This window comes from Peromyscus californicus, unplaced genomic scaffold (assembly GCF_007827085.1).
Source record: "Peromyscus californicus insignis strain IS unplaced genomic scaffold, ASM782708v3 Scaffold_7__1_contigs__length_154581171, whole genome shotgun sequence".
NCBI lineage: Eukaryota > Metazoa > Chordata > Mammalia > Rodentia > Cricetidae > Peromyscus > Peromyscus californicus.
In genome coordinates this window covers 118,959,343-118,979,879 of record NW_026294595.1, presented here as the reverse complement: position 1 = coordinate 118,979,879, position 20,537 = coordinate 118,959,343, and the positions used below count along the sequence as shown (strand labels likewise).

Genomic DNA, 20,537 nt, shown 5'->3' with positions numbered 1-20,537 from the left:
CAGAACAGCTGCCCTGAGCTTCCTCGGGGCCTCTTCCTTGGCCTCCCAACTTTTCTTCTTCCTCCTCTCTCTTTTTTTTTAAATGCAAGGGATGGAACCTAAGGCCTTGCACATGCTAAACAAGCACTCCACCACTGAACTACCCTGAGCCCATTTTCCAACTCCGGCAGTCTGGATCGGAGACCTCCTCTTGTGTGTTTCAGAGAGTCTGGGGGATGACCTTTTGCCTCAGTCCAAAACCTGCTCATTGGTCACAAGCTTCATTAGTTTTACCTTAGGCACATCTGGCCTCTAGGCTTCTCCACTTGAGGCCCAGTTTATACCTTTGGCCCAGTAAGTCCTGAAGGAAAATTGTCAGGATGCCACTTCTCTGCTCAAAATTCTGCAACTCCAGGTAGAGTAGATACAGACACCTCCATTTCATGTGAGGCCTCTTGCTATGTGGGTCTTGTCATCAAATTTCCATCAATGCCATCCCATCTCATCCCATTTAAACATGACCCATCATTTTTTTTTTCCTCCTGAAACAGGGTTTCTCTGTGTGTATCCCTGGCTGTCCTGGAACTTGGTCTATAGACCAGGCTGGCCTTGAACTCACACAGATCCGCTTCCCTCTGCCTCTTGAGTGCTGGGACTAAAAGTGTGCACCACCACTGCCAGGCAAACACAATCCATCTTAAAGTATTAAGTACTGTCCTGACCCACCAGCCACCTTCCCAATAGCCTCTCACACTGTGTACATAGCCCCCATCCCTCAAATTCTTTCAGAATTTAGGGTTCTCCCACTAGACAGATTTCAGCTCTTCAGTCTCACCCAGGGACCTTCTTAGATCCTGTCTATTCCATTTTCTTTCCTAATTCTTATGCTTTATTTTTCTTAGAGTGGTGACATGAGCTGCCTCCCTGGCCTGGCAAGAGTGTCCCCCTCTTTACAAAGTGAGGTGGTCTACAAAAGATACTTTTCTTTTGGGGGTTTGTTTTTGTGTGTGTGTGTGTGTGTGTGTGTGTGTGTGTGTGTGTGTGGCGGGGGTGGGGGGTGGGACAGGGTTTCTCTGTGTATCTCTGGCTGTCCTGGAATTCACTCTATAGACAAGACTGGCCTCGAACTCAGAGATCCACCTGCCTCTGCCTCTGGAGTGTTGGGATTAAAGTCATTTGCCACCAAGCCTGGCTATACCTTCCCTCTAGAAAAAATTATTTTTTTCTAAACTTTTCTTTTCTTTTTTCTTTCTTTCTTTCTTTTTTTGTTTTTTTGAGACAGGGTTTCTCTGTGTAGTTTTGGTACCTGTCCTGGAACAGGCTCCCAGGCTGGCCTTGAACTCATAGAGATCCGCCTGCCTCTGCCACCTGAGTGCTGGGATTAAAGGCATGTGCCACCACTGCCCGGCCTAAACTGAACTTTTCATTGAAATGACATAACCAAGTCGTGGTGGTGGTGCAGGCCTTCAGTCCCAGCACTTGGGAGGCAGAGGCAGGTGGATCTGTGTGAATTCGAGGCCAGCCTGGTCTGCAGAGCAAGTTCTAGGGTGCAGGGCTACACAGAGAAACTCTGTCTCAGAAAAAAAACCAAACACACACACACACACACACACACACCCCCAAATTACATATCTAGAAAATGCATAAATTACAAGTCCTTAGGCCTAGATGCATGCAATTAAAATCAAGTTTAAAAAAAAAAATCAGACTATTTCTAGACCTAGAAGTCATTACCCTCTCCCAGTAATCTGCTTTCCAAGGGGGTTCAGGACTTCTAATTAATATATGACCGTTTTTTAACTTTAATATATGATATAAATGGGATCTGTACCCCCTTCGAATCTGGCTGCAGGCTTTTTTCAGTCTCTAAAGACTAATTCATTAATTTATTTATATATACTGGAAATTGAATCTAGGGCCTTGAACACGCTGGGCAAGTTCTCTAACACCGAGCCTGTAATCCTAGCACTGTTAACTTTTTATTTCGAGAAGGGTCTCACTAAGTTGGCCAGACTGGCCTTGAACTCACTTGAGCCCTGGGCAGTTGTGAACCAGCAGTTCTAGTGATTGACAGGCACCTCCAGAGGTGGAAATCTGGGGCCACACCAGTCCGGACCACAGCCACTGGCCGTGGCTGCTGAGCCCCTCCGTGCCTTGGGACGAGTAACAACTAGATGTGGTTTAAGACACTGGATTTGGAAGACTTAGTAAGAAAAACAGTCTCAAATTTTAAAGTTTAAAATGATTCATTGAAGATAATCTCTTTAGTCCCAGTACTCAGGGGGCAGAGGCAGGAGGATCTCAGTGAGTTCTAGGACAACCTGGTCAACATATGGAGTCCTAAGCTAGTCAGGGAAATACAGTGAGACCCTGTTTCAAAAAGAAAAAGAAAAGAAAAGAAAGAAAGAAAGAAAGAAAGAAAGAAAGAATCTTACCTGTTTCTTTCTATTTATTTGTTTGTTTGCTTATTTATGTTTTGAGACAGCGTCTCCTGTAGCGTAGGCTGGCCTTGAACTCTACATTCTCCTGCTTTAGCCTGCTGAGTACTGGAGTTCAAAGTGCATGTCACTGTACCTGGCTCCTTCTAGAAATTTCTAAATTTTAAAGTGGTGTGCCTCTTAATTTTTATTGGACAGCACTATAATAATTGAAATTGATGGGTAGACATTTCTAGAATTTTAATTATAACTTTTGCCTTCAAAGTAATCAGTGAGTAGCACTGTGAAAATGACTTGAACCCATTTCCATGGCCAGCCTTCCTTTCTGGTTGGAGGTATGCCTCAAAAGACCATAAAGCTGGGGGCTTACATTGGTCTTAGCTGGTGATAAGCATGAGTCATCGTTGACCTCGGCAGGCAGCGATGGATGCTAGGGGCTAGAGGAGGAGGAGGCCAGGCTATCTATGATTGTCTCCTGGGCTTTGCCATAGGCGTGATTTCACTACAAAAACCACATTTGAAAGTTCTCAGATGTGTTAGTTCATGTGATCCAATCTCACCGACTCCAAAAGATCATCCTAGAATTTAGCGGGAATTTGTTCTTTGCCTCTGGTTGAGCTGTGAACATCACAGTTCAGCTATTGACTATTCTAAGTATATTTAGGTCAGAAACAAAGATACAGACACTCAACACAAATACAGCAGACAGCCGGGCGGTGGTGGCGCACGCCTTTAATCCCAGCACTCGGGAGGCAGAGCCAGGCGGATCTCTGTGAGTTCGAGGCCAGCCTGGTCTCCAAAGCGAGTTCCAGGAAAGGCGCAAAGCTACACAGAGAAACCCTGTCTCGAAAAACCAAAAAAAAAAAAAAAAAAAAAAAAAAAAAAAAAACAAATACAGCAGACGGGCGGCTAAGTGAGGGATATGTTTGCATGGAGTCCAAAAGGACCAAGCCTTAGCGTTTTAAAAACCTAGCTGGAATGCTAGGAACCTCCATTAGAGAATGGTTAGCAATGTTGGTAAGTTTGGCAAAGACAGGAACGGACAATCGGCGCTAACCTTGCCTCTCACCCACCACCAACTGCATCTCTTTTCATTCTGGAAACTGGGGAGGGCAATCTAAGGAAAGACTCAGAATACAAAGGAAACTTTCTGAAAAAGGTTCAGGGAAACCAGAACCTGAAAATGTCTTACATTAATATCCAAGCAGATGAAAGAAAAGATTAGGAATTCTTTTTTTTTTTTTAATTGGGGGAGGGGGGCGGAGTATGGCTTCACCAAGAAAAAAGTAACTACAGGGTTCTCTTTCCGTGACCGTGTCTCGGTCTCTCCATGGTTTGTGTGTGTGACCGGGCTAGAGAGTGAGGGTACGGTCCAGATGATGGCTCACTGGAATAAACCCGGTGATGCAGAGGAAAGCCTCCATCACATTTTTTTTAAAAAAATGTGTCAGTAGCTGGCCGTGGTGATACATGCCTGTAATCACTAGGGAGGTGAAGAGAGGAGGGTTGTGAGCTGTAGGCCAGCCTGGGCTACATCGTGAGTTCTAGATAAGCAACAAACAATCCCCCCAAAAACAAACAAACAAACAAACACCAGAATTAACAACAACAAAAAAATGAGTGGCAGTTGTCGTTCTAAACAGTCTTGGATCCTGCGCCCTGGAAGCAGCTCTGTATTAAAACGATTTATGAAGGAGGGCTCCTGGGAGGAACTTGTCAAGCAGTGAAGGCAAGTGGGAAAGAGAAAAATGTGCTAGCCTCAGCCCTATCCCAGACGGCTCTGGGGTTTGAAGGATGCCTCAGTGCTGTCCTGTCCACAGGCTTGTGGAGGGCTGGCCTTTCTGTACCCACTTCAATTAGACAAAGCTGAAGACTTTTTCACTCCTGGGCATTGGGAAAGTTAGTTGCTAGTTAGTGCTCAATCCTTGGAGAAGGGGACACCCAGGAGCTGTTAGCCCCCAGCTCACACAGCCACTGGGGCTACTTGTCAGCCAAGAAGTAAGTCTGGGTGGGAAGCCAACACTGTCTTCTGTGTACTTGACAGAGATGACCGCTTTTGTCTGGTGTCAGGGACAGGATCACAGAAGCCAGACTCACCTACATCAGAACAGACAGAGGAGCCCTGAGCAATTAAAGGAACAAACCATGCTTGTTCGGTTCACAGCCTGAGAAGAATACCACAGATCTGTTTTTATAGCTCGTTCTTTCGAATGTTCTACAGTTAGGCCAGCTAGGTTACTTCCGAAGAGGGGCTGCCTGTTTGTTGGCAAAAATGATTTGTTTGGGGGAGAGAGAGCTGTGTGTGTGAGTGAAAAAATATTGACCAACCCTTACACGTGCTGGACTCCACAGCCCCGAGTGCCCACACCTACACTTCTCAGTGGGGTTTGAGGACCCGCAGCACCTGGGAGTTGGTGGGCATGTACAGCCACACGTTTTGATGCCCCGAGGTGCCGACCTCATTGTTCAGATACAGTATTTGTTGAAAGTATTTTATTTTCCTGTTCAGTAAAATGAATGTTTATGCTGTTGGAGACGTCAGATGGCGTAAAAAGCTGTAGCAAGTGTCCACTATCATAAATGGTTGGTTGGCAAGGTCAAGCACATCAGTGGGGTTCTGCTAAGTCTTGGAGAGAGGGTGGTGGCTCGTGCCTATAATCCTAGCACTCAGAGGCTGAGGCAGGAGGATTACTGAAATTTAATGTCAGACTGAGCATTTGTTTTTCTTGCAGAGGACCTGGGTTCAGTTACCAGCACCCACATGGTAGCTTACCACCATCTGTAACTCCAGCTCTAGGGGATCTGATGCCTTCTGGCTTCTGCAGGCACTGCACTCATGTGGTACATGTACATACATGTAGGCTCATACACATAAAAATAAATACATTTTGTGGTTGTTATTTTGTTTTGTTTTTGAGACAGGTTCTCACCATGTAATTCCAGCTGACCTAGAACTCACTATGTAGACCAGGCAGGCCTCAAACTCCTAAGTGGAGGCAGGAGGATCAAGGTCTTCACGGTTATCCCCAAACACAGTGAGTTTGAGGCCAACCTGGGCTAGAGGGAAAAAACTAAGAAGAACCTTGGAGCTCCAGATGAAGTAAGAGGCTCATGCCTTTCCTGTGGACTGAGTTCCATAGAGAGAACCTGAGGAATTCCAATTTGAGGTCAGGGCTGGGGAGGGGCTGCCCACCAGACAGGGGCCCTCTTGCCTTATCTGCCATCAGGGGCTACATTGAGAGAGGCCAGAAGGCAAACAAACCGCAGCCTGACTAAAGCAGAGAAGACAATGGTGTCTTTGTTTGGAGCCTAAGGAGAAGGATTGACTGGATTGGGAAAAATGCAGATCAGAAGTTTAAGGCAGGGTTGTTAGCTGAAGAAGCGTGGAATCCACTCCCCAGCGCGCCTGCGGAATTGCCTCCTTGATGGTTTCCTTTTTAGTTTGACTTATATTTTTTTCAGCCAAAAGATAATATATTTGTGTGGGGGAAATTGAAAATAAGATTTTAAAAAAGCAAGCCTCCATACAACCCTAGTTCCTTTCTGAAAGCGATTTGCCATTTGTTTTTTGTTTTTGTTTTTTTTGTTTTGTTTTTCTCCTAGAAGTTTTTAAGGCATGCAGCTGCTGTCATGGGAACTAGACCTTGGGCCTCGCTTGGTATCTACCTAGTGGATGTACCTTACTCCTTTTCATCACTGTCCATTTAAACGAAATCACGACAAAATTTCCATCACAGAGGCACAGACCTTTTCTAGCTCCCCAATAGAACTGCTTGCTTCCTTTTTCAGGTTGTCTCCGCCCCCATCCCCTTCTGTTTTATTTAATTCTGACAATGCCACCATGAATTTTCTTGTATATCCTTTCCCCACCAATGTGAGTCTGTCTCTAATGTAACTTCCCATGAGTGAGCTTACTAGGCCAAAGGGCCGGAACAGCCTGGGTTTATGGGTAGGTATTGCCTGCTTCCCTTCCTGGGAGGCTGCCTGCCCTCTGTCTACTCCCACAAGGAGGCCAGTGTCAAAGTTTCTTGCTATAGTTCACAGTTGGATCAGAGTCAGGAAAGGAGCACTTGACCTGAGGCAGGGAAGCAGGCAGAAAGTTCCAGCAGTGAGGGATTTACCTGGAGATGTGGGATATGAACTCAGCTTAGGGTTAGGAATAAACAACTCAAAGCTCTTTGTTAAGCCCCCCCAAAAAACTTCTTTTTTTTTGAACTAGGTAATAAAGGCCTAGGATAGAGAATTCAAAAGATCAGTCGGTGAGGGACATCTCTAATAGTCACCTAGGAGCCACGTTTTTTTTTAAAATCCTTTTTTGTTGTTGTGAAATACATAATGCATAAGAAAGGTGTAGTTGAAAGACAAATACTACTTAGGGATATGGCAGCTGATTCCTGCCTGTGTGGCGTGTCTCTGTTGTGTTGAGCTGGATTCTAAACACTGAGGTCCTAGCTTCCTGAATACTTAGTGTTTGCCCGGTCAGATCCTGTGCCTGTGCTATCCAGTTAATCCTCGGACCAGCCATCCCTGGGTGTGAGTACTATCTGCGTTTTGTGGGTGAGGAGACTGGGCTGCGGAGGGGTTAACAGATTGACCGTGGACTCCGTTAATGAGTGGCAGATGTGCAGTGCCTGGCTTTTCAATGGCCTTGGACTTTGGAACTACTCAGGTAGGTGTCAGTAGGTTAATTATGTCTGGCAACAGATGGTGCTTTCAGTTCCCAACCTGTTCTTTTGACTAGGACAAGATTGGCTTCTGCTACAGAGTGAGATGAAGGGCGAGGTCTCAGTGTGGGGGAGGGGAACTTAGTATCGATCCCCCTTACACCAATCTACCTTCACTCCCTTGAAGGAGTGGAAAACAGCCATGCCCCGGGATCGAGGCGCTAATTCCCAAGCCCAGGAAGGAGCTTTTTTGACAAGACGTCTGTCTGCAAGAATGAGATTACAGAGTCAGAAGAGGAAGCAGGAATGTTGGGGCAGGGGTCAGGTTTATAAGTTAGACGTGTCGTAACTAGAGCTTTTATGGTCTGTCTCCTGTGTCTGCATCATGAGGCACCCAGGCTCAAAACCAGGGTCAAGCCGGGCGGTGGTGGCCCACGCCTTTAATCCCAGCACTCGGAAGGCAGAGGCAGGCAGAGGCAGGCAGATCTTTGTGAGTTCAAGGCCAGCCTGGTCTACAGAGCGAGATCCAGGAAAGGCGCAAAGCTACACAGAGAAACCCTGTCTGGAAAAACAAAACAAACAAACAAACAACAACAACAACAACAAAAACCGTGTCAGCGCCTACACTATATCCTCTTGGAAGAAACCTCCTACTCAGCCCCTTTCTTTACTGGCCAGGTAGTGCAGCGCTCCCAAAATCTCCTAGCCCTGGCTTCTCAGCCCTTGCTGGGTGCTCTGCCCATAGAAAATATGTGCAGACTATGTGTTAAACACATACAGGAAAGTTGATATGGTTCTGCACATGCTAGGCCCAGTGTAGTCTAGGTCACTCCTGGAGTAGGAAGCTCCATGCCTAGGACCAGGAGCATTCATTTCTTGCATATATACATGCAATGGAGTATCATACAGCTGTTAAAAAAAGCGAAATTATGTCATCTGCGGGAAGATGGAACTGGGAATTGTGAAATGAAATAAGTGATTCAAAAGGAAGATATTTGTTTTCTCTCTTATGTGGAATCTAGGTTGGTTTTTGTTTGTTTGGCTTTGTTTTTTGTTATTGTTTTGTTTGTTTGTTTTTTGAGACAGGGTTTCTGGCTGTCCTGGACTCACTCTGTTGAACCAGGCTGGCCTCAAACTCAGAGATCTACCTGCCTCTGCCTCCCAATTGCTGGGACCAAAGGTGTGTGCCACCACCGACTGGCTTTTTTTAAGGTAGAAAGTGGACCATTTGAGACGAGGAAGGCAATGGGGAAGGATTAAAAAGTAGGTAATAGCATTGGGGTGTGAATAGGATCAAAGCAGGTTTTAGGTGTGTATGGAAAAGTTGTTTATTTATTTGTGTATTTGGGTTTTTTGTTTGTTTGTTTTGTTTTTGTGGGGAGTGTTTTGTCTACTTGTATGTCTGTGTAGCACACAGCCCAGGTCTGGTGCTCATGGAGGCCAGGAGAGGGTTTTAGGTCTCTTGCGTATGTGGATGGTGGAACCGAACCTGAGGCCTCTGGATGAGCAGCCAGTTCTCTTAGCTGCCGAGCCATCTCTCCAGCACTTGAAGAGATCATAATGAAGGCCAAGTTTGGTGCACGCCTTTAGTCCCAGCCCTCAGGAGGCAGAGGCAGATGGACCTCTCTGAGTTCCAGGCCAGCCAGGGTGACAAGGTGAAACCCTATCTCAGCAACAACAAGGGACCAATTCTCAGCTCTGCCCCATCGGAACCTGGGGTCTGCTTGCTCTTTGGTCTGGTTTTGAGACAGCCTCTCACTGTGTGGCCCGTGCTAGCATTACAGGCTTGCATTGCCTCACTGGCTAACAATACTCTTTCTGGTGACTGGTGAGCATTTTTGCTGTGATACCCCAAGCAGCTCTCTTACCCCAGACCAACCCCAGTCCTTGTTCAGACCATGTCCAGAGCAATTAAATACATGTAAAAATATATTTAACAATATGTACCTATACATATGTATTCCTTATTTTGTATAAAGCAGAACAATCTCAAGAAACTCTTGCCTGAGCTAGGGGAAGAGACATGTATGAGATGAGGGAGACCTTTTTAGATTTTTTTTAAATGTTTATTTATTATTGAGATCTCTCTCACGTAGCCATGTGACTCGGGTTGGCCTTGAATTCTTGATCCTTCTGTCTCCACCTCCCAGGTCCTGGGATTACAGACATGGGCTTCTGAACCTGATGTTGATTTTAGATTTAAATGTCCTCCTACTTCTGTCTGATGAAATTTCTCTATATAGAGTAGCGCAGGTGGCCCCTACACTCTAACTGGGATTATAAGGCACCACTGCACACAGCATTTCATTTAAAAAACAACACACTGAGTTATCTTTATGTGTGAGCACAAGCGTGAGGTGGCCAGAGGTAGGCCAGTGACATCAGGTGTCCTTCTCTATTGATCTCTATCTTCTCCCTACCCCCACCCCCGTGTGTGTGTGTGTGTGTGTGTGTGTGTGTGTGTGTGTGTGTGTGTGTGTGTGTGTCTGTCTGTCTGTCTGTCTGTCTGTGTCTGCCTGTGCTTGCCATGTGTGAGTTTTGGAGGTCAGAGGACAGCTTATGGGAGCCACTTCGTTCTTTCCTTCCACCATTTCTGGTATCCAAACTCTGGCATCATCTGGTCAGCCTTGGTGGCTAACGACTTTAGTCATTGAGTCCTCTCACTGTGCCCCCGACCTCCCACAGCCCCCTTTTCTGAGAAAGGGTCTCTCACTTGGCTTGGAACTTGCCAATTAGGCTAGGCTGGCAGGCCAGTAAGTGCCAGGGATCCACCTGTCATTGATTCCTAGAAACTGTAGACAGGGTTTCATGGTGTAGCCCAGACTGGCCTTGAACTCACTGGTATCTGTTTGCCTCTGCCTCTGAGTGCTGGGATTAAAGGTGTGTGCCATTGCAAATGAGTTACATTCGCACTTAGCATGGCTACAAGCATAGTTCTGAGCAAATGAGAAATGTTTCAAATTTCTTTCCCTCCCGCTGTGCTATTGTTACATTAAGACTTCTAAAGGTCAGAATTTTAACGTTAATCAAATGGAGTTTCCTGTGGACCTGACAGCTACCACACCCATCTCTTGCTTTGTAAATATAGGTCCTGGGGATTGAGCCCCAGATCCAGTCCTTTACCAGCTGAGCTACAGCTACCTACTGCTAGTTCTTCACTTCGTCTGTTCCCTGAAATGCTTAGCACAGTGTAAGTGTGTTCTGCACCGCCTCCTGTGATGTCCAGCACAATTCACCCTGCTTGGCTTCCTCCCTTCCACGTCTTTCTCTTTCATTGCCTGACCCGTGCTTCCTGGGATGGCCTCTCCAGTAAACTTACTCTAGGATCTTTGTCTCCGTGTCTCTTTCCAGAAAAACCCACAGTCCAAAAATGAAAACATGGCTTACCTTGCCACTAAAAGATGAAACCATTAAGGCAGATGAGTGGGGAGAATACAAGTCTTTCTCCCAGAGTCAAGTGTTGGGCTCTGCCTCATTGGTGCCCACCTGTATTAGGGTTGTTTGTGTAGATGCCGGGACCCTTGTAGATGGTTCTGGCCCTACCTTACTCACATTGTCAAGGATCTTGGTCATGGGAAGCTTCAATGGTTTACTAGGAGGGAAGCTTGGGCTTGGCTGTGACCAGCTGGTGACGTGTCTGCCCCTCATTCTTACAGGCATTCGCCCCTACAAATGTGATGTGTGTTACAAAGCCTTCACACAGCGATGTTCCTTGGAGTCCCACCTGAAGAAGATCCACGGTGTGCAGCAGCAGTATGCCTACAAGCAGCGCCGGGACAAGCTTTATGTGTGTGAGGATTGTGGTTACACGGGCCCCACCCAGGAGGACCTGTACCTGCATGTGAACAGTGCCCATCCGGGTAGCACATTTCTCAAAAAGACTTCCAAAAAGTTGGCGGCCCTTCTGCAGAACAAGCTGACGTCCCCACTGCAGGAGAATTCCACCCTGAGTGAAGAGGAGGAAAAAAAGTGAAGAGAGAGAGAGAGAAAGTGGAGGAGAGACGCTCGGTGCCACGTTTACCCGGACTTTAGGTTCTGAGGTGTACCTCTCCTCTGCTCCATGGGTTCTTTTCAGTGACAAGTATTCAGTTCACCTCTTCTTTTGGGACATCAACAGTAAGATGCACTCCAAAGTTGTCGGTCATTCTGCCACAACAGGCCCTGTACCATAGGTCTGTTTTCGTGGTGGCTGAAATCACGTACGGGTTCTTGTGTGTGTGTGTGTGTGTGTGTGTGTGTGTGTGTGTGTGTGTGTGTGTGTGTGTGTGTGTTATGTGTATTTTTTTTTCTGATGGAATTTTCACACATGAATAGAGGGGTGTTCTTAAAGAGACCATCATCTTATGGTGCCTTGAAATGCTTCTCAAGCAAGGAAAATGTATATTCTTCTGAAAGAGTTTACAGAAACTATTTTAATAAATGAAATGTTCATGTGAAACTTCTCTTTAAAAAACAAAATAGTGTTGAGTTTCAGCTATCCTGTTGAGGGTTTATGTGACACTGGACTCCGTTACCCGGAGAGAGGTTGATGGTTCTGTCTTGGTGGAGAGGATTTAAGGAGGCAAATCTTGTCAGTTGGGTAGGACACATCATTGGTTGGTGGGATAAAACCAGTACTGAGAGGCTGGCTCTTGGATAGATGAGCCTTGAGGTGCAACACATCGTTCTCTGCTCTCGGTGAGTCTGGGGTCCTGTGGTCTTTGGCTTCACGAGCTAGGACTTGCTGGGTGAAGGGCCCTGCTTCCTCCCTGGAGACTGACCCTAGGAGAAGCATGTGACAAACCCTGGAGCGTGAGAAACTAGCCCAAGCATGAAGTACACCTGTTGAGGCATACTTGCTGGGAGGCTGGGCAGGGGACAGGCCTCCTTCAGGGTGCCAGACTGGGAATGCAGCAACCTTGAGCAATACCTCCCTCTCTCCTCACCTTGGAGCTCCATTCCTAAATGTAGGAGAGGTTAACAGTCGAGTCGACCTTTGGACACCAGAGGAAAAAGGGAAGCTGCAAGCTGAGTGGGTAAGGAGGTGGTTTCCATGGCCACTGGGCAGCAGGAAGGGCCCAGACCCTCCCTTGGGAAGCCCCTTAGCCAAGAAAGCCTTGCCAGCCGGTGTGACAGCCTACTTCCCCTGAATTGACCGGGACGAGATGATGATCAGACGCATGTCCTCCTTGTCTTTCATTGGCTAGTCCTGTCCCCAGACCCTGGCTGAGCTCCCTGGTCTAGGGGAACTTTTGAATGACATGGCCATTTTCTTATTTCCTCTCTCTGTACCTCCATCCTTCCCCTTCTTGCCCTCTCTCTTCACTTTCTTTTCCCTGAGTTCCACCTTCTCCCCCTTCTTCTCTTCTGTACTCTGAGGCAGGTATCATGCCAAGGCCTGGACACTTGAGATACATTACCGTTTCTCTTCCAACTCCGGCTTTGCTTCTGGAAGAGAGCTCTGTGGAGCACTAGTGATGTGCCAGGCACTAACCTGGGTGCCCCTCACCATGCAGGTGTCATCTGGAACATCTGTAAAACACCCCATGGGTCAGCAACCCTGTTTCTGTGAGTCAGTGTAGAGACCTTCAGATCTTCAGATCTGGTCAAAACGCCTCTTTCTCATTCTTCCTTCAAAGCAGAGGAAAGGTTTCAGGTTCAACTGGGACCATGCAGAGAAAGGCACAAGGTCAGAAGAGTGGCTTTGAAGGTCATTGCTCCTCCTGATGCCTGAGGATGCTCAGATCATCAGCCATCTGCAGATCCCGGGGTGTCTGTCCCGCCTTCCCTGAAGCACCAGGTGGGTGGGTTACAGCTTCAGAGCTACAGCTGAACAGCTATGGTCAAGGCATCAGCAGTGGCAGAGGCTCAACTTGGGACTTCATGTGGCCCAGGGTGCAGCCCTCACTCAGGGCTCCACCCTGACTTCAGAGGACAAACTGTTGCCACAGAGTGTGAAAGGCAGCTGACTTGCTTTCCCCCAGTTATGCAGGTAGTGATGTGACAAAATGAGCTGCTCTGGCTACAAGCGTGTGGCTGACTGCCTCTGGTGTCACACGGGTACTGTGAATAAGGGAATGCTCCCGTTAGGGCTAGTTTTTTTTATTAGACAGCTTGCTCAGTTGCAAGTGATGGAAACCCAGTTTAAAATGGCATTAGCAATAGTTTGCATACTTCTTCATGACCAAGAGCTGACAGGAAGCTGTCCTCAGAAAGACCTGCTGGAATCAGGGCTGAAAATCATAAGGTTCTGGGTCTCTGAGCCAGACACACTGTTTACCCTCTATTACCCACATAGTAGAGAATTGACTCCAACAAATTGTCCTTGAACCTCCATGTGTACACCATGGCACCTACACACCCTGCCCCTCTACAAGCAACATTTTTAAAGAGCTCAAGTTTCAGGGTGGCAGATATAATGCTCAAGTAACAGCACTGTCATCTTTCCATCTTTTCTGTGTTTTTAGAAATATGGCCTGTGCTGGTCTTGAATTTGTAATCCTGCCTAAGTCTCCCAAGCATCTAGGTAGTAATGTACCACCACTGCCCTCTGTCTTTGAGCTTCTTTGCCTCCTTTTGTGGCTCTGTAGAAGGTCAGGTGGTGCTGTGGGATGGTCTGTATGTCAAGTGTGTTGCTGATTGGTCAATAAATAAATCACTGATTGGCCAGTGGCCAGGCAGGAAGTGTAGGCGGGACAAGGAGGAGAATAAAGCTGGGAAGTGGAAGGCTGAGTCAGAGAGACACTGCCAGCCGCCACGATGAGAAACAGCATGTGAAGATGCCAGTAAGCCACGAGCCACGTGGCAAGGTATAGATTTATAAAATGGATTAAATTAAGCTGTAAGGAAAGTTAGCAAGAAGCCTGCCACGGCCATACAGTTTGTAACCAATATAGGTCTCTGTGTTTACTTGGTCGGGTCTGAGAGGCTGTGGGACTGGCAGGTGAGAGAGATTTGTCCTGACTGTGGGCCAGGCAGGAAAACTCTAGCTCCAAGGTGGAGCTCTGATAGCCATCCACAGCTCCAGACTTCGATCCCACCGGTACAGCAGCGTAGTGGACACTGTCTCTTTTTACCTGAGATCATGGTAAATTTGGTTCTGGGACCCATTTTGGATCAGCACTGTGCCCTGGGACATGTTACTCTCTTGGCCTAGACTTGAGGCACGTGCTCCCACTGCACCTAAATCAGGTGTAGTGAGCGGATTAGCTACAGTCCTAAGAAAGTGGCTCCCCAGCAGAAAACCAGGGTGATGGGACCCAAAGGGAAAACGGATGTTGGGCAGGTGTAATGGCTAAGATCAGACAGCTCGGGTTGGAGAGATGGCTCAGCAGTTAAGCACACTAGCTGCTCTTGCAGGAGCCTAGAGTTTGGTCCCTGGCACCCACAAAACTATCCTCCACCATTACCTATTTAAACACACACACACACACAATTTAAAAATAATCAAATTCTTTCTAAAAATCAGACAACTGTGTTACAAAGATGCCCAGTTAATTGTGTGGCATACCAGGGACCCCAATTTCTCTCCTTGCTTCACTCTGTCATGTCCTAGGGTGTTGCTAATACATGCTAGCTGACGTCAATATAACCGTGGGTGGCCATCTTGGACTTGGTTGTACAGGAAACTGATGCAGAGGCCAGTGTTCAGATTACAGGGATTGGGAGGTAATTCCAGGAAGCACCTGGGGTGTGTGTGCACTGGGCAAGGGTGCTAGGAAAGGAAGACAGTGTTGGTAAAGGACACAGAAGCTGAAAAGTTACTGCTAGGGGCAACTGGAGACCTAGGAGGCAGAAAGCACGCCTGGCTGCCCTCTCATGGGGTAGGTAGAGGAAACCCCATGAACTCCCCATCCATCATTGGTTGAGGTCTTCTGCCATTGAAGGTGTTTGTTTCTGGGCCCTTCCAACTTGTCCATGCTTGCACTGGCCAAGTATACTTGCTGTACCAGGAGCCCCTCTCTCCCCCAGCAGGAGAGCTGCAGCTTTCAGACCATAGACCAGACGCTGATGAACCACAGGAGAGAGATATCTGTGTCTGTACATGTCTGGAGGAGGTCTTTCATTGTGTGAGGGTACTTGCTGTACAAAGCATGTGACTTTTACACTCCTTTGTGGGGGATCCTTGGGGAGGATGCAGCTACATCAACCAAGGGTGGGATGTATAGCTTTCTTAACAAAGCTTCTATGTGACAAAGTGAGAGAATGGATTATGATGGGCGTCTTGTGGTCTTTATATGACAGGCAAGATCATCTCTCGACTTTTTCTTTTTTGAGCCTGACATGGTAGAACATATTTCTAGTTCCAGCCCTTGGAAAGCAGAGACAGGCAGATCTCTGTGAGTTCTAGGCCAGCCTGGTCTATATAATGAGTTCTAGGACAGTCAAGATTACATAGAGAGATCCCGTCTCAAAGAGGGGTGGCCACTGGAGAGATGGCTCAGTGGTTACAATCTCTAGCTGCTCTGCCAGAGGACCTGGTTTCAGCACCCACATGGCAGCTCACAACTGTCTGTAACTCCAGTTCCAGGGAATCCAATACCCTCAGACAGACACACATGCAGGCAAAACACTGATGTATATGAAATGAAAATAAATCATTAAAAATAGTTTTTTTAAATCATAGTTGAGTTTTTTTTTTTGGAAGTGTGTATGTCTAGGCCAGAGGTGAACCAGAGGCATTGTTTTTCAAGTGTCTTGTTTTTAAAGATACGGTCTTTCATTGGGACTTGGAGCTTTCTAATTATGCTAGGCTGGCCCTTAAGCTCTGGTGATCATCCACCTGTCTCTATTTCCCCAGTGACAGGATTTCAAGTAAATTCCAGCATGCCACATGGGAGCTGGGGATTGAACTCAGGTCCTCAGGCTTGTTCAACAGACAGGTAACTGACTGGGTTATCTCCCCAACTCTGTGTCTTCCTTACTTTTCTATTGCCCTGATAAGACACCAAGAACAAGGCAACTTACAGAATACAGAGTTTATTGGGCCTTACAGTTTCAGAGAGCGAGTCCATGACAATCATGGTCTGGAGCTTGGCGGCAGGCAGACAGGCAAGTATGAAGCTGGTTCAGTAGCTGTGAACTTACATCCTTATACACAAGTAAGAGGCAGAGAGAGAGAGAGAGAGAGAGAGAGAGAGAGAGAGGGAAATGACAAAGTATCATGGGCTTTTGAACCCTCAAAACCCATATCCAATGACCCACTTCTTCCAACAAGGCCAGGACCACTAATCCTTGTCAAACTGTTCCATCAACTGGGGACCAAGCATTTCAATATTTGACCCTGTGTAGCCATTCTCATTCAAACCACCCACCCCCTTTCATTTTTTTTTTAAATATAAAATCTCGTGTGTACGGTGTTTTGTCTGCATGTATGTCTGTGCACTGCTTGCATGCCTGGTACCAACAGAGACCAGAAGAGGGCATTGAATCCCCTGGAACTGGAGTTGCAGTTATGAGCCGCCATGTGGGTGTTGAGAATGGAATCCAGGTCCTCTGCAAGAGGAACAAGTGCTCTTAATCACCAAGCCATCTCTCCAGCCCCTCAGCTTTATTTTCAGTAATTTATTTTGATTTGATGTGTATGAACGCTATTCCAGGCCTCTGCAAGAGGAACAAGTTCTTTTAACCACTGAGTGCTTTTGAGGCAGGGTCTCATGTAGCCCAGGGTGGCCTTGAATTCCTATTCCTCCAGCCTCGGGCTCCCAATTGCTGGGGTTACAAGCATGCACCCACCATGTTCAACTTGGATGTCCACTCTCAACTTTCTGACCCCAACCTCATCCCAACCCTGCTAGCCAGGCCTGGCCTCCTCAGCCAGTTGTCAGGCAATTCAGCCAGTGTGTCCAGGCTTGATTTGGGGACTAGTCCAAGTGGTGACGGCTCTGAAGCCTTGGGTCTGTTGGTGGCGGGGACTGGACTCGTGAGTGTCTGACATGCTTTGAGTCTGTTGAGCAGTGCTGGCTTTGGGTTAGTGTGCGGTCAGCACAGGGAAGGAATGCTGGCTCATGTTGATTTTAGGCAGCTGTCCTCCTGGGTGTTCATTTTGGAGAAAGGAATCTAACTCCTGGGTCCAGCAGTGTGACTCATTTTATGAATGTCATAGACTGGCTCCTAGAAGCACAGGATAATACAGGGCTTCTGGGACAGGTGACTTACTGAAGGATGCTATGGGAGGAACCAATAAGGAAGTGAGGGTAACAAGACCTGAAGAGGCAGAAACAAAAGATGAAGATCTGGGTTCCTCAGAAATCCAGCTACAGTCCCATAGAAGGGGTCCTGGAGTGTGAACGACACCTAGAAGTGCCACCTGGAGCAAGGGGCCAGTTATCCATGTGACCGACACAGAGGGCATGACCTCTGGGCCTTTTCAGTAACAGCAGCTGTGAGCTCTTGTAACCAATGTGGTTCACACAGAGGTGTCCAGGGTGGGACAATGGGACCAGACTGATGGATTCTCAGAGCTTAAAAAAAAAAAAAAAAAAAAAACATGGCTGAAGTCCACAGGTTCTGACCCTACTCAGAATGCACACATTCTGATAAAGGACCTACTTTTAGAATTAAAGGATATCAGTTATTACAAATTATGTGGCATTCAAAGAAGTTGTTTTTAAAATATTTATAATAATATATGTAGAGAAATGTGGTGCCTCCAAATTTGTCCCTCATCTGCCCAGGCTCTCTTCCATAGTTAGCCAATGTTTTCTCCCCTACAAGACAGAGGATTTTATTTTACAAGATAGATGGAACTCTAATAGGATGTAAATACTATAGGCTTTTTGTATAACTTTTCTCTGTTTTTTGGCAAACATTAATGTGTATATTTTTTTAAAAAAAATTTTATTCATGTGTGTGTGTGTATGTGTGTATCACATGTGTGCAGGTGCCTGAAGAGGCCAGAAGAGGGTGTTGGATCCCCTGGAGCTGGAGTGAGCCAGCTGATATGTGTGTTGGGAATCCAACTTGGGTCCTGTGCAAAAGCAGTACACATTCTTAACGGCTGTGCCACCTCTCCAACCTCAGAATTCTTCTTCCAACAGTGCATACCTGGGCCAGCAAGATGGCTCAGCGTGTGAAGGCTCTCGCACCAAATCTGGTTAACTGAGCTCGGTCCCTGGTACCCACGTGGTAAGAGAAGAGGACTGACTCCCTCAAGTTGTTCTCTGACCCTCACAGGCATGGCGTGGCATGTGCACACACACACACACACACACACACACACACACACACACACTCCAATGAATGAATGACTATAATAAAATTTAAACCCTGTCTTTGTTGTGTGGATGCACCATACTTTAGATTATCAGTTTTCCAGTGATAGACACTTATGAGGCTTCCAATGTTTTGCTACTATGTAGAGAATACGACAGTGAGTAACTTTATATATGTGTCATTTCACATAAATGCAATCCTGTCTTTGGGATAAATTCCAGAAATGCAATTGTCAGTGTTCATAGTTTCATACATTAAGGGCAATTTGTAGTTCCCTTTTCTGTGAACTGCTTGAATGTCTGTTTTCCACAGGTTATTAGTCTGTTTTTTCTGCCTTCTCCACTTCCATATCCTGTGCTGTGTGGATGGAACCCAGGACCTTGCCTACAATAGACAAACACTACCACGATGCTACACCCTTAGCCTCTCCACTGAACTTCTAGGAATTGTACAGATCTTGTTTAAAAAAAATGTGTATGTATGTATGTGTGTGTGTGTATATGTCTGTGTCTGTGTGTATGTGTATGTGTGTGTATGTTTATATAAAGAAGGCTGGCCCTTGGTGGGGTAAGTTGCTGGGTGTTCTAACATTGGTGGATAGGGCTCAATTACCCTACAAGGTGATGGTGCTAGTCTGCAGTTGGTGAGTGTACCCATGTCCTTGCCACTGTGCCAACATTGTATTGCTGTGGTTTTGGCTCTCTGCCCATCTGATAGGAGAGAAATAGTTTTTCAGTGTCATTTTATTTGACATTTGTCTCACTGTGTGTGAGAGGAAGGCTGACTCTCTTGTCTTATCAAGAGCCATTTGAAGCTGTTTCAGGGAGCAGTCTAACGGCCAGTTACTGCCTAATTTCTTGGTCCTTCTTCTGTTTGATTTCTTACAGTGTTTTGTTTACTCACATGTGTGATTGTACCAGGAAGTTCAGTCCTTCGTGGTTTAAGTTGATTCTTTTCCTCCTAGATTGTCATTTAGCTTTTGACTTTCACTCATGAATTTCCCCCCCTTGCAGAAGTTTTATTTAGTGTGAGTTGAGCCATGTTTTTCTTCTGTGACTGCTGCTGGGGGTCAAGTCATAGGGAGGAAGGCCTTTCGACTCCAAGGTTACATCGGAATTCTGCCATGCATTTTTCTGGGACTGTAACGGCTTCATTTTATCGCATATAAATCTTTGATCTGTTTGGACTATTTCCTGGGGTATAGTGGGAGGTATGGATCCAACTTTATCATTTTCCAGATGGCTGACAAGAGATATTTTTTAACAGGGAGCTAGTCCAAAACACACCAGAGAACACTTTCTTCGGGAAAAGGTCACATGCCTCAGCAGAAGGTGTGCGAATTATAGTAAGGAGCAGTTTTCTTTAATTAGCATGGATTCACTTGTTCAACAAATATTTCTCAAGTCCCCATGGCATGCTAGGGACTTTTCTAGATACTAAGGCTAGACAAAACAGACCAGTGTCCTTTCATTTATTGTGCTTTGTTTACTTGTGTGGAGATACAGTCTTAGTTTTTTTCCTCCTGCTAGTCCGGAAGTCACTATGTAGCTGAGGCTAGCCTTGAACTTGTGCCAATCCTCCTGTCTTAGCCTCCCAATGGCTGGAACTGTAGACGTGAGCCACCATGCCAGGATAGTCCCTGATTCTCTAAGGTGGAGACAGACAACGGACGAACAAGTAGGTCAGTACATCTCCCGCTGGATGCTGCAGAGAAACTAATTGAGGTGGTCAGTTCCTATGACCGTGCAATGAGCCAATCCAAAATTTATGGATTCTGTGGGCCTGGGTGTGGACAAGGCACAGCTTTTCTCTGTCCTGCAGACGTCTGGGGCCTCAGCTGGGAGACTCCAAGGCTGGACCCTGGAGTTGTCTGAAGGCTCTCGTCACCCACCTGGTGGGCCATGCTGGTTGCTGGATGGCATCTCCCATTCCTTTCCTTATGCACCACCCCTTGTGGTCCCTGTGATCTGTATCGCATCGGTGACATGGCAAACGTGAGACAGGAAGGTCTTACTCTCAACCCAGGCTGGCCTCGAGTTTATACTCCGGCCTTAGCCTAGTGCTGGGATGACAAGGGTGTGCCACCACACCCAGCTTGATAGGGTAAGTGTTGAAGGAGAAGCTGCTCGAGGGAGAGGCTGGATTACAGGTTACTATAGCTTGCCAGTCCTGTGGCACTGCCATCTCCACTGCCTTTTTTTTCCTTTCTTTCTTTCTCTCTCTGGTTTTTTTTTTTTTTTTAGACAGGATCTTACTCTGTAGC

At 46.6% G+C, this 20,537-nt stretch overlaps 1 protein-coding gene across 6 annotated transcripts in view; it reads left to right on the top strand.

Annotated features, from left to right (window-relative positions):
- Ovol2 (ovo like zinc finger 2) overlaps window positions 1-20,537 on the top strand; it is a 61,028-nt gene that overhangs the window by 17,043 nt on the left and 23,448 nt on the right. For 5 of the 6 annotated variants that reach the window (XR_008214964.1, XR_008214966.1, XR_008214963.1 and 2 more), the window contains exon 4: window positions 10,738-11,253. Coding sequence is in view for 1 of the 6 variants with exons in the window: in XM_052723535.1 (XP_052579495.1) it covers window positions 10,738-11,054 (317 nt within the window). In the remaining 5 variants the exon portion in view is untranslated. Of the gene's footprint in view, window positions 1-10,737; window positions 13,952-20,537 lie in introns of those variants that run through there. The other variant, XM_052723535.1, reaches the window with a different exon arrangement.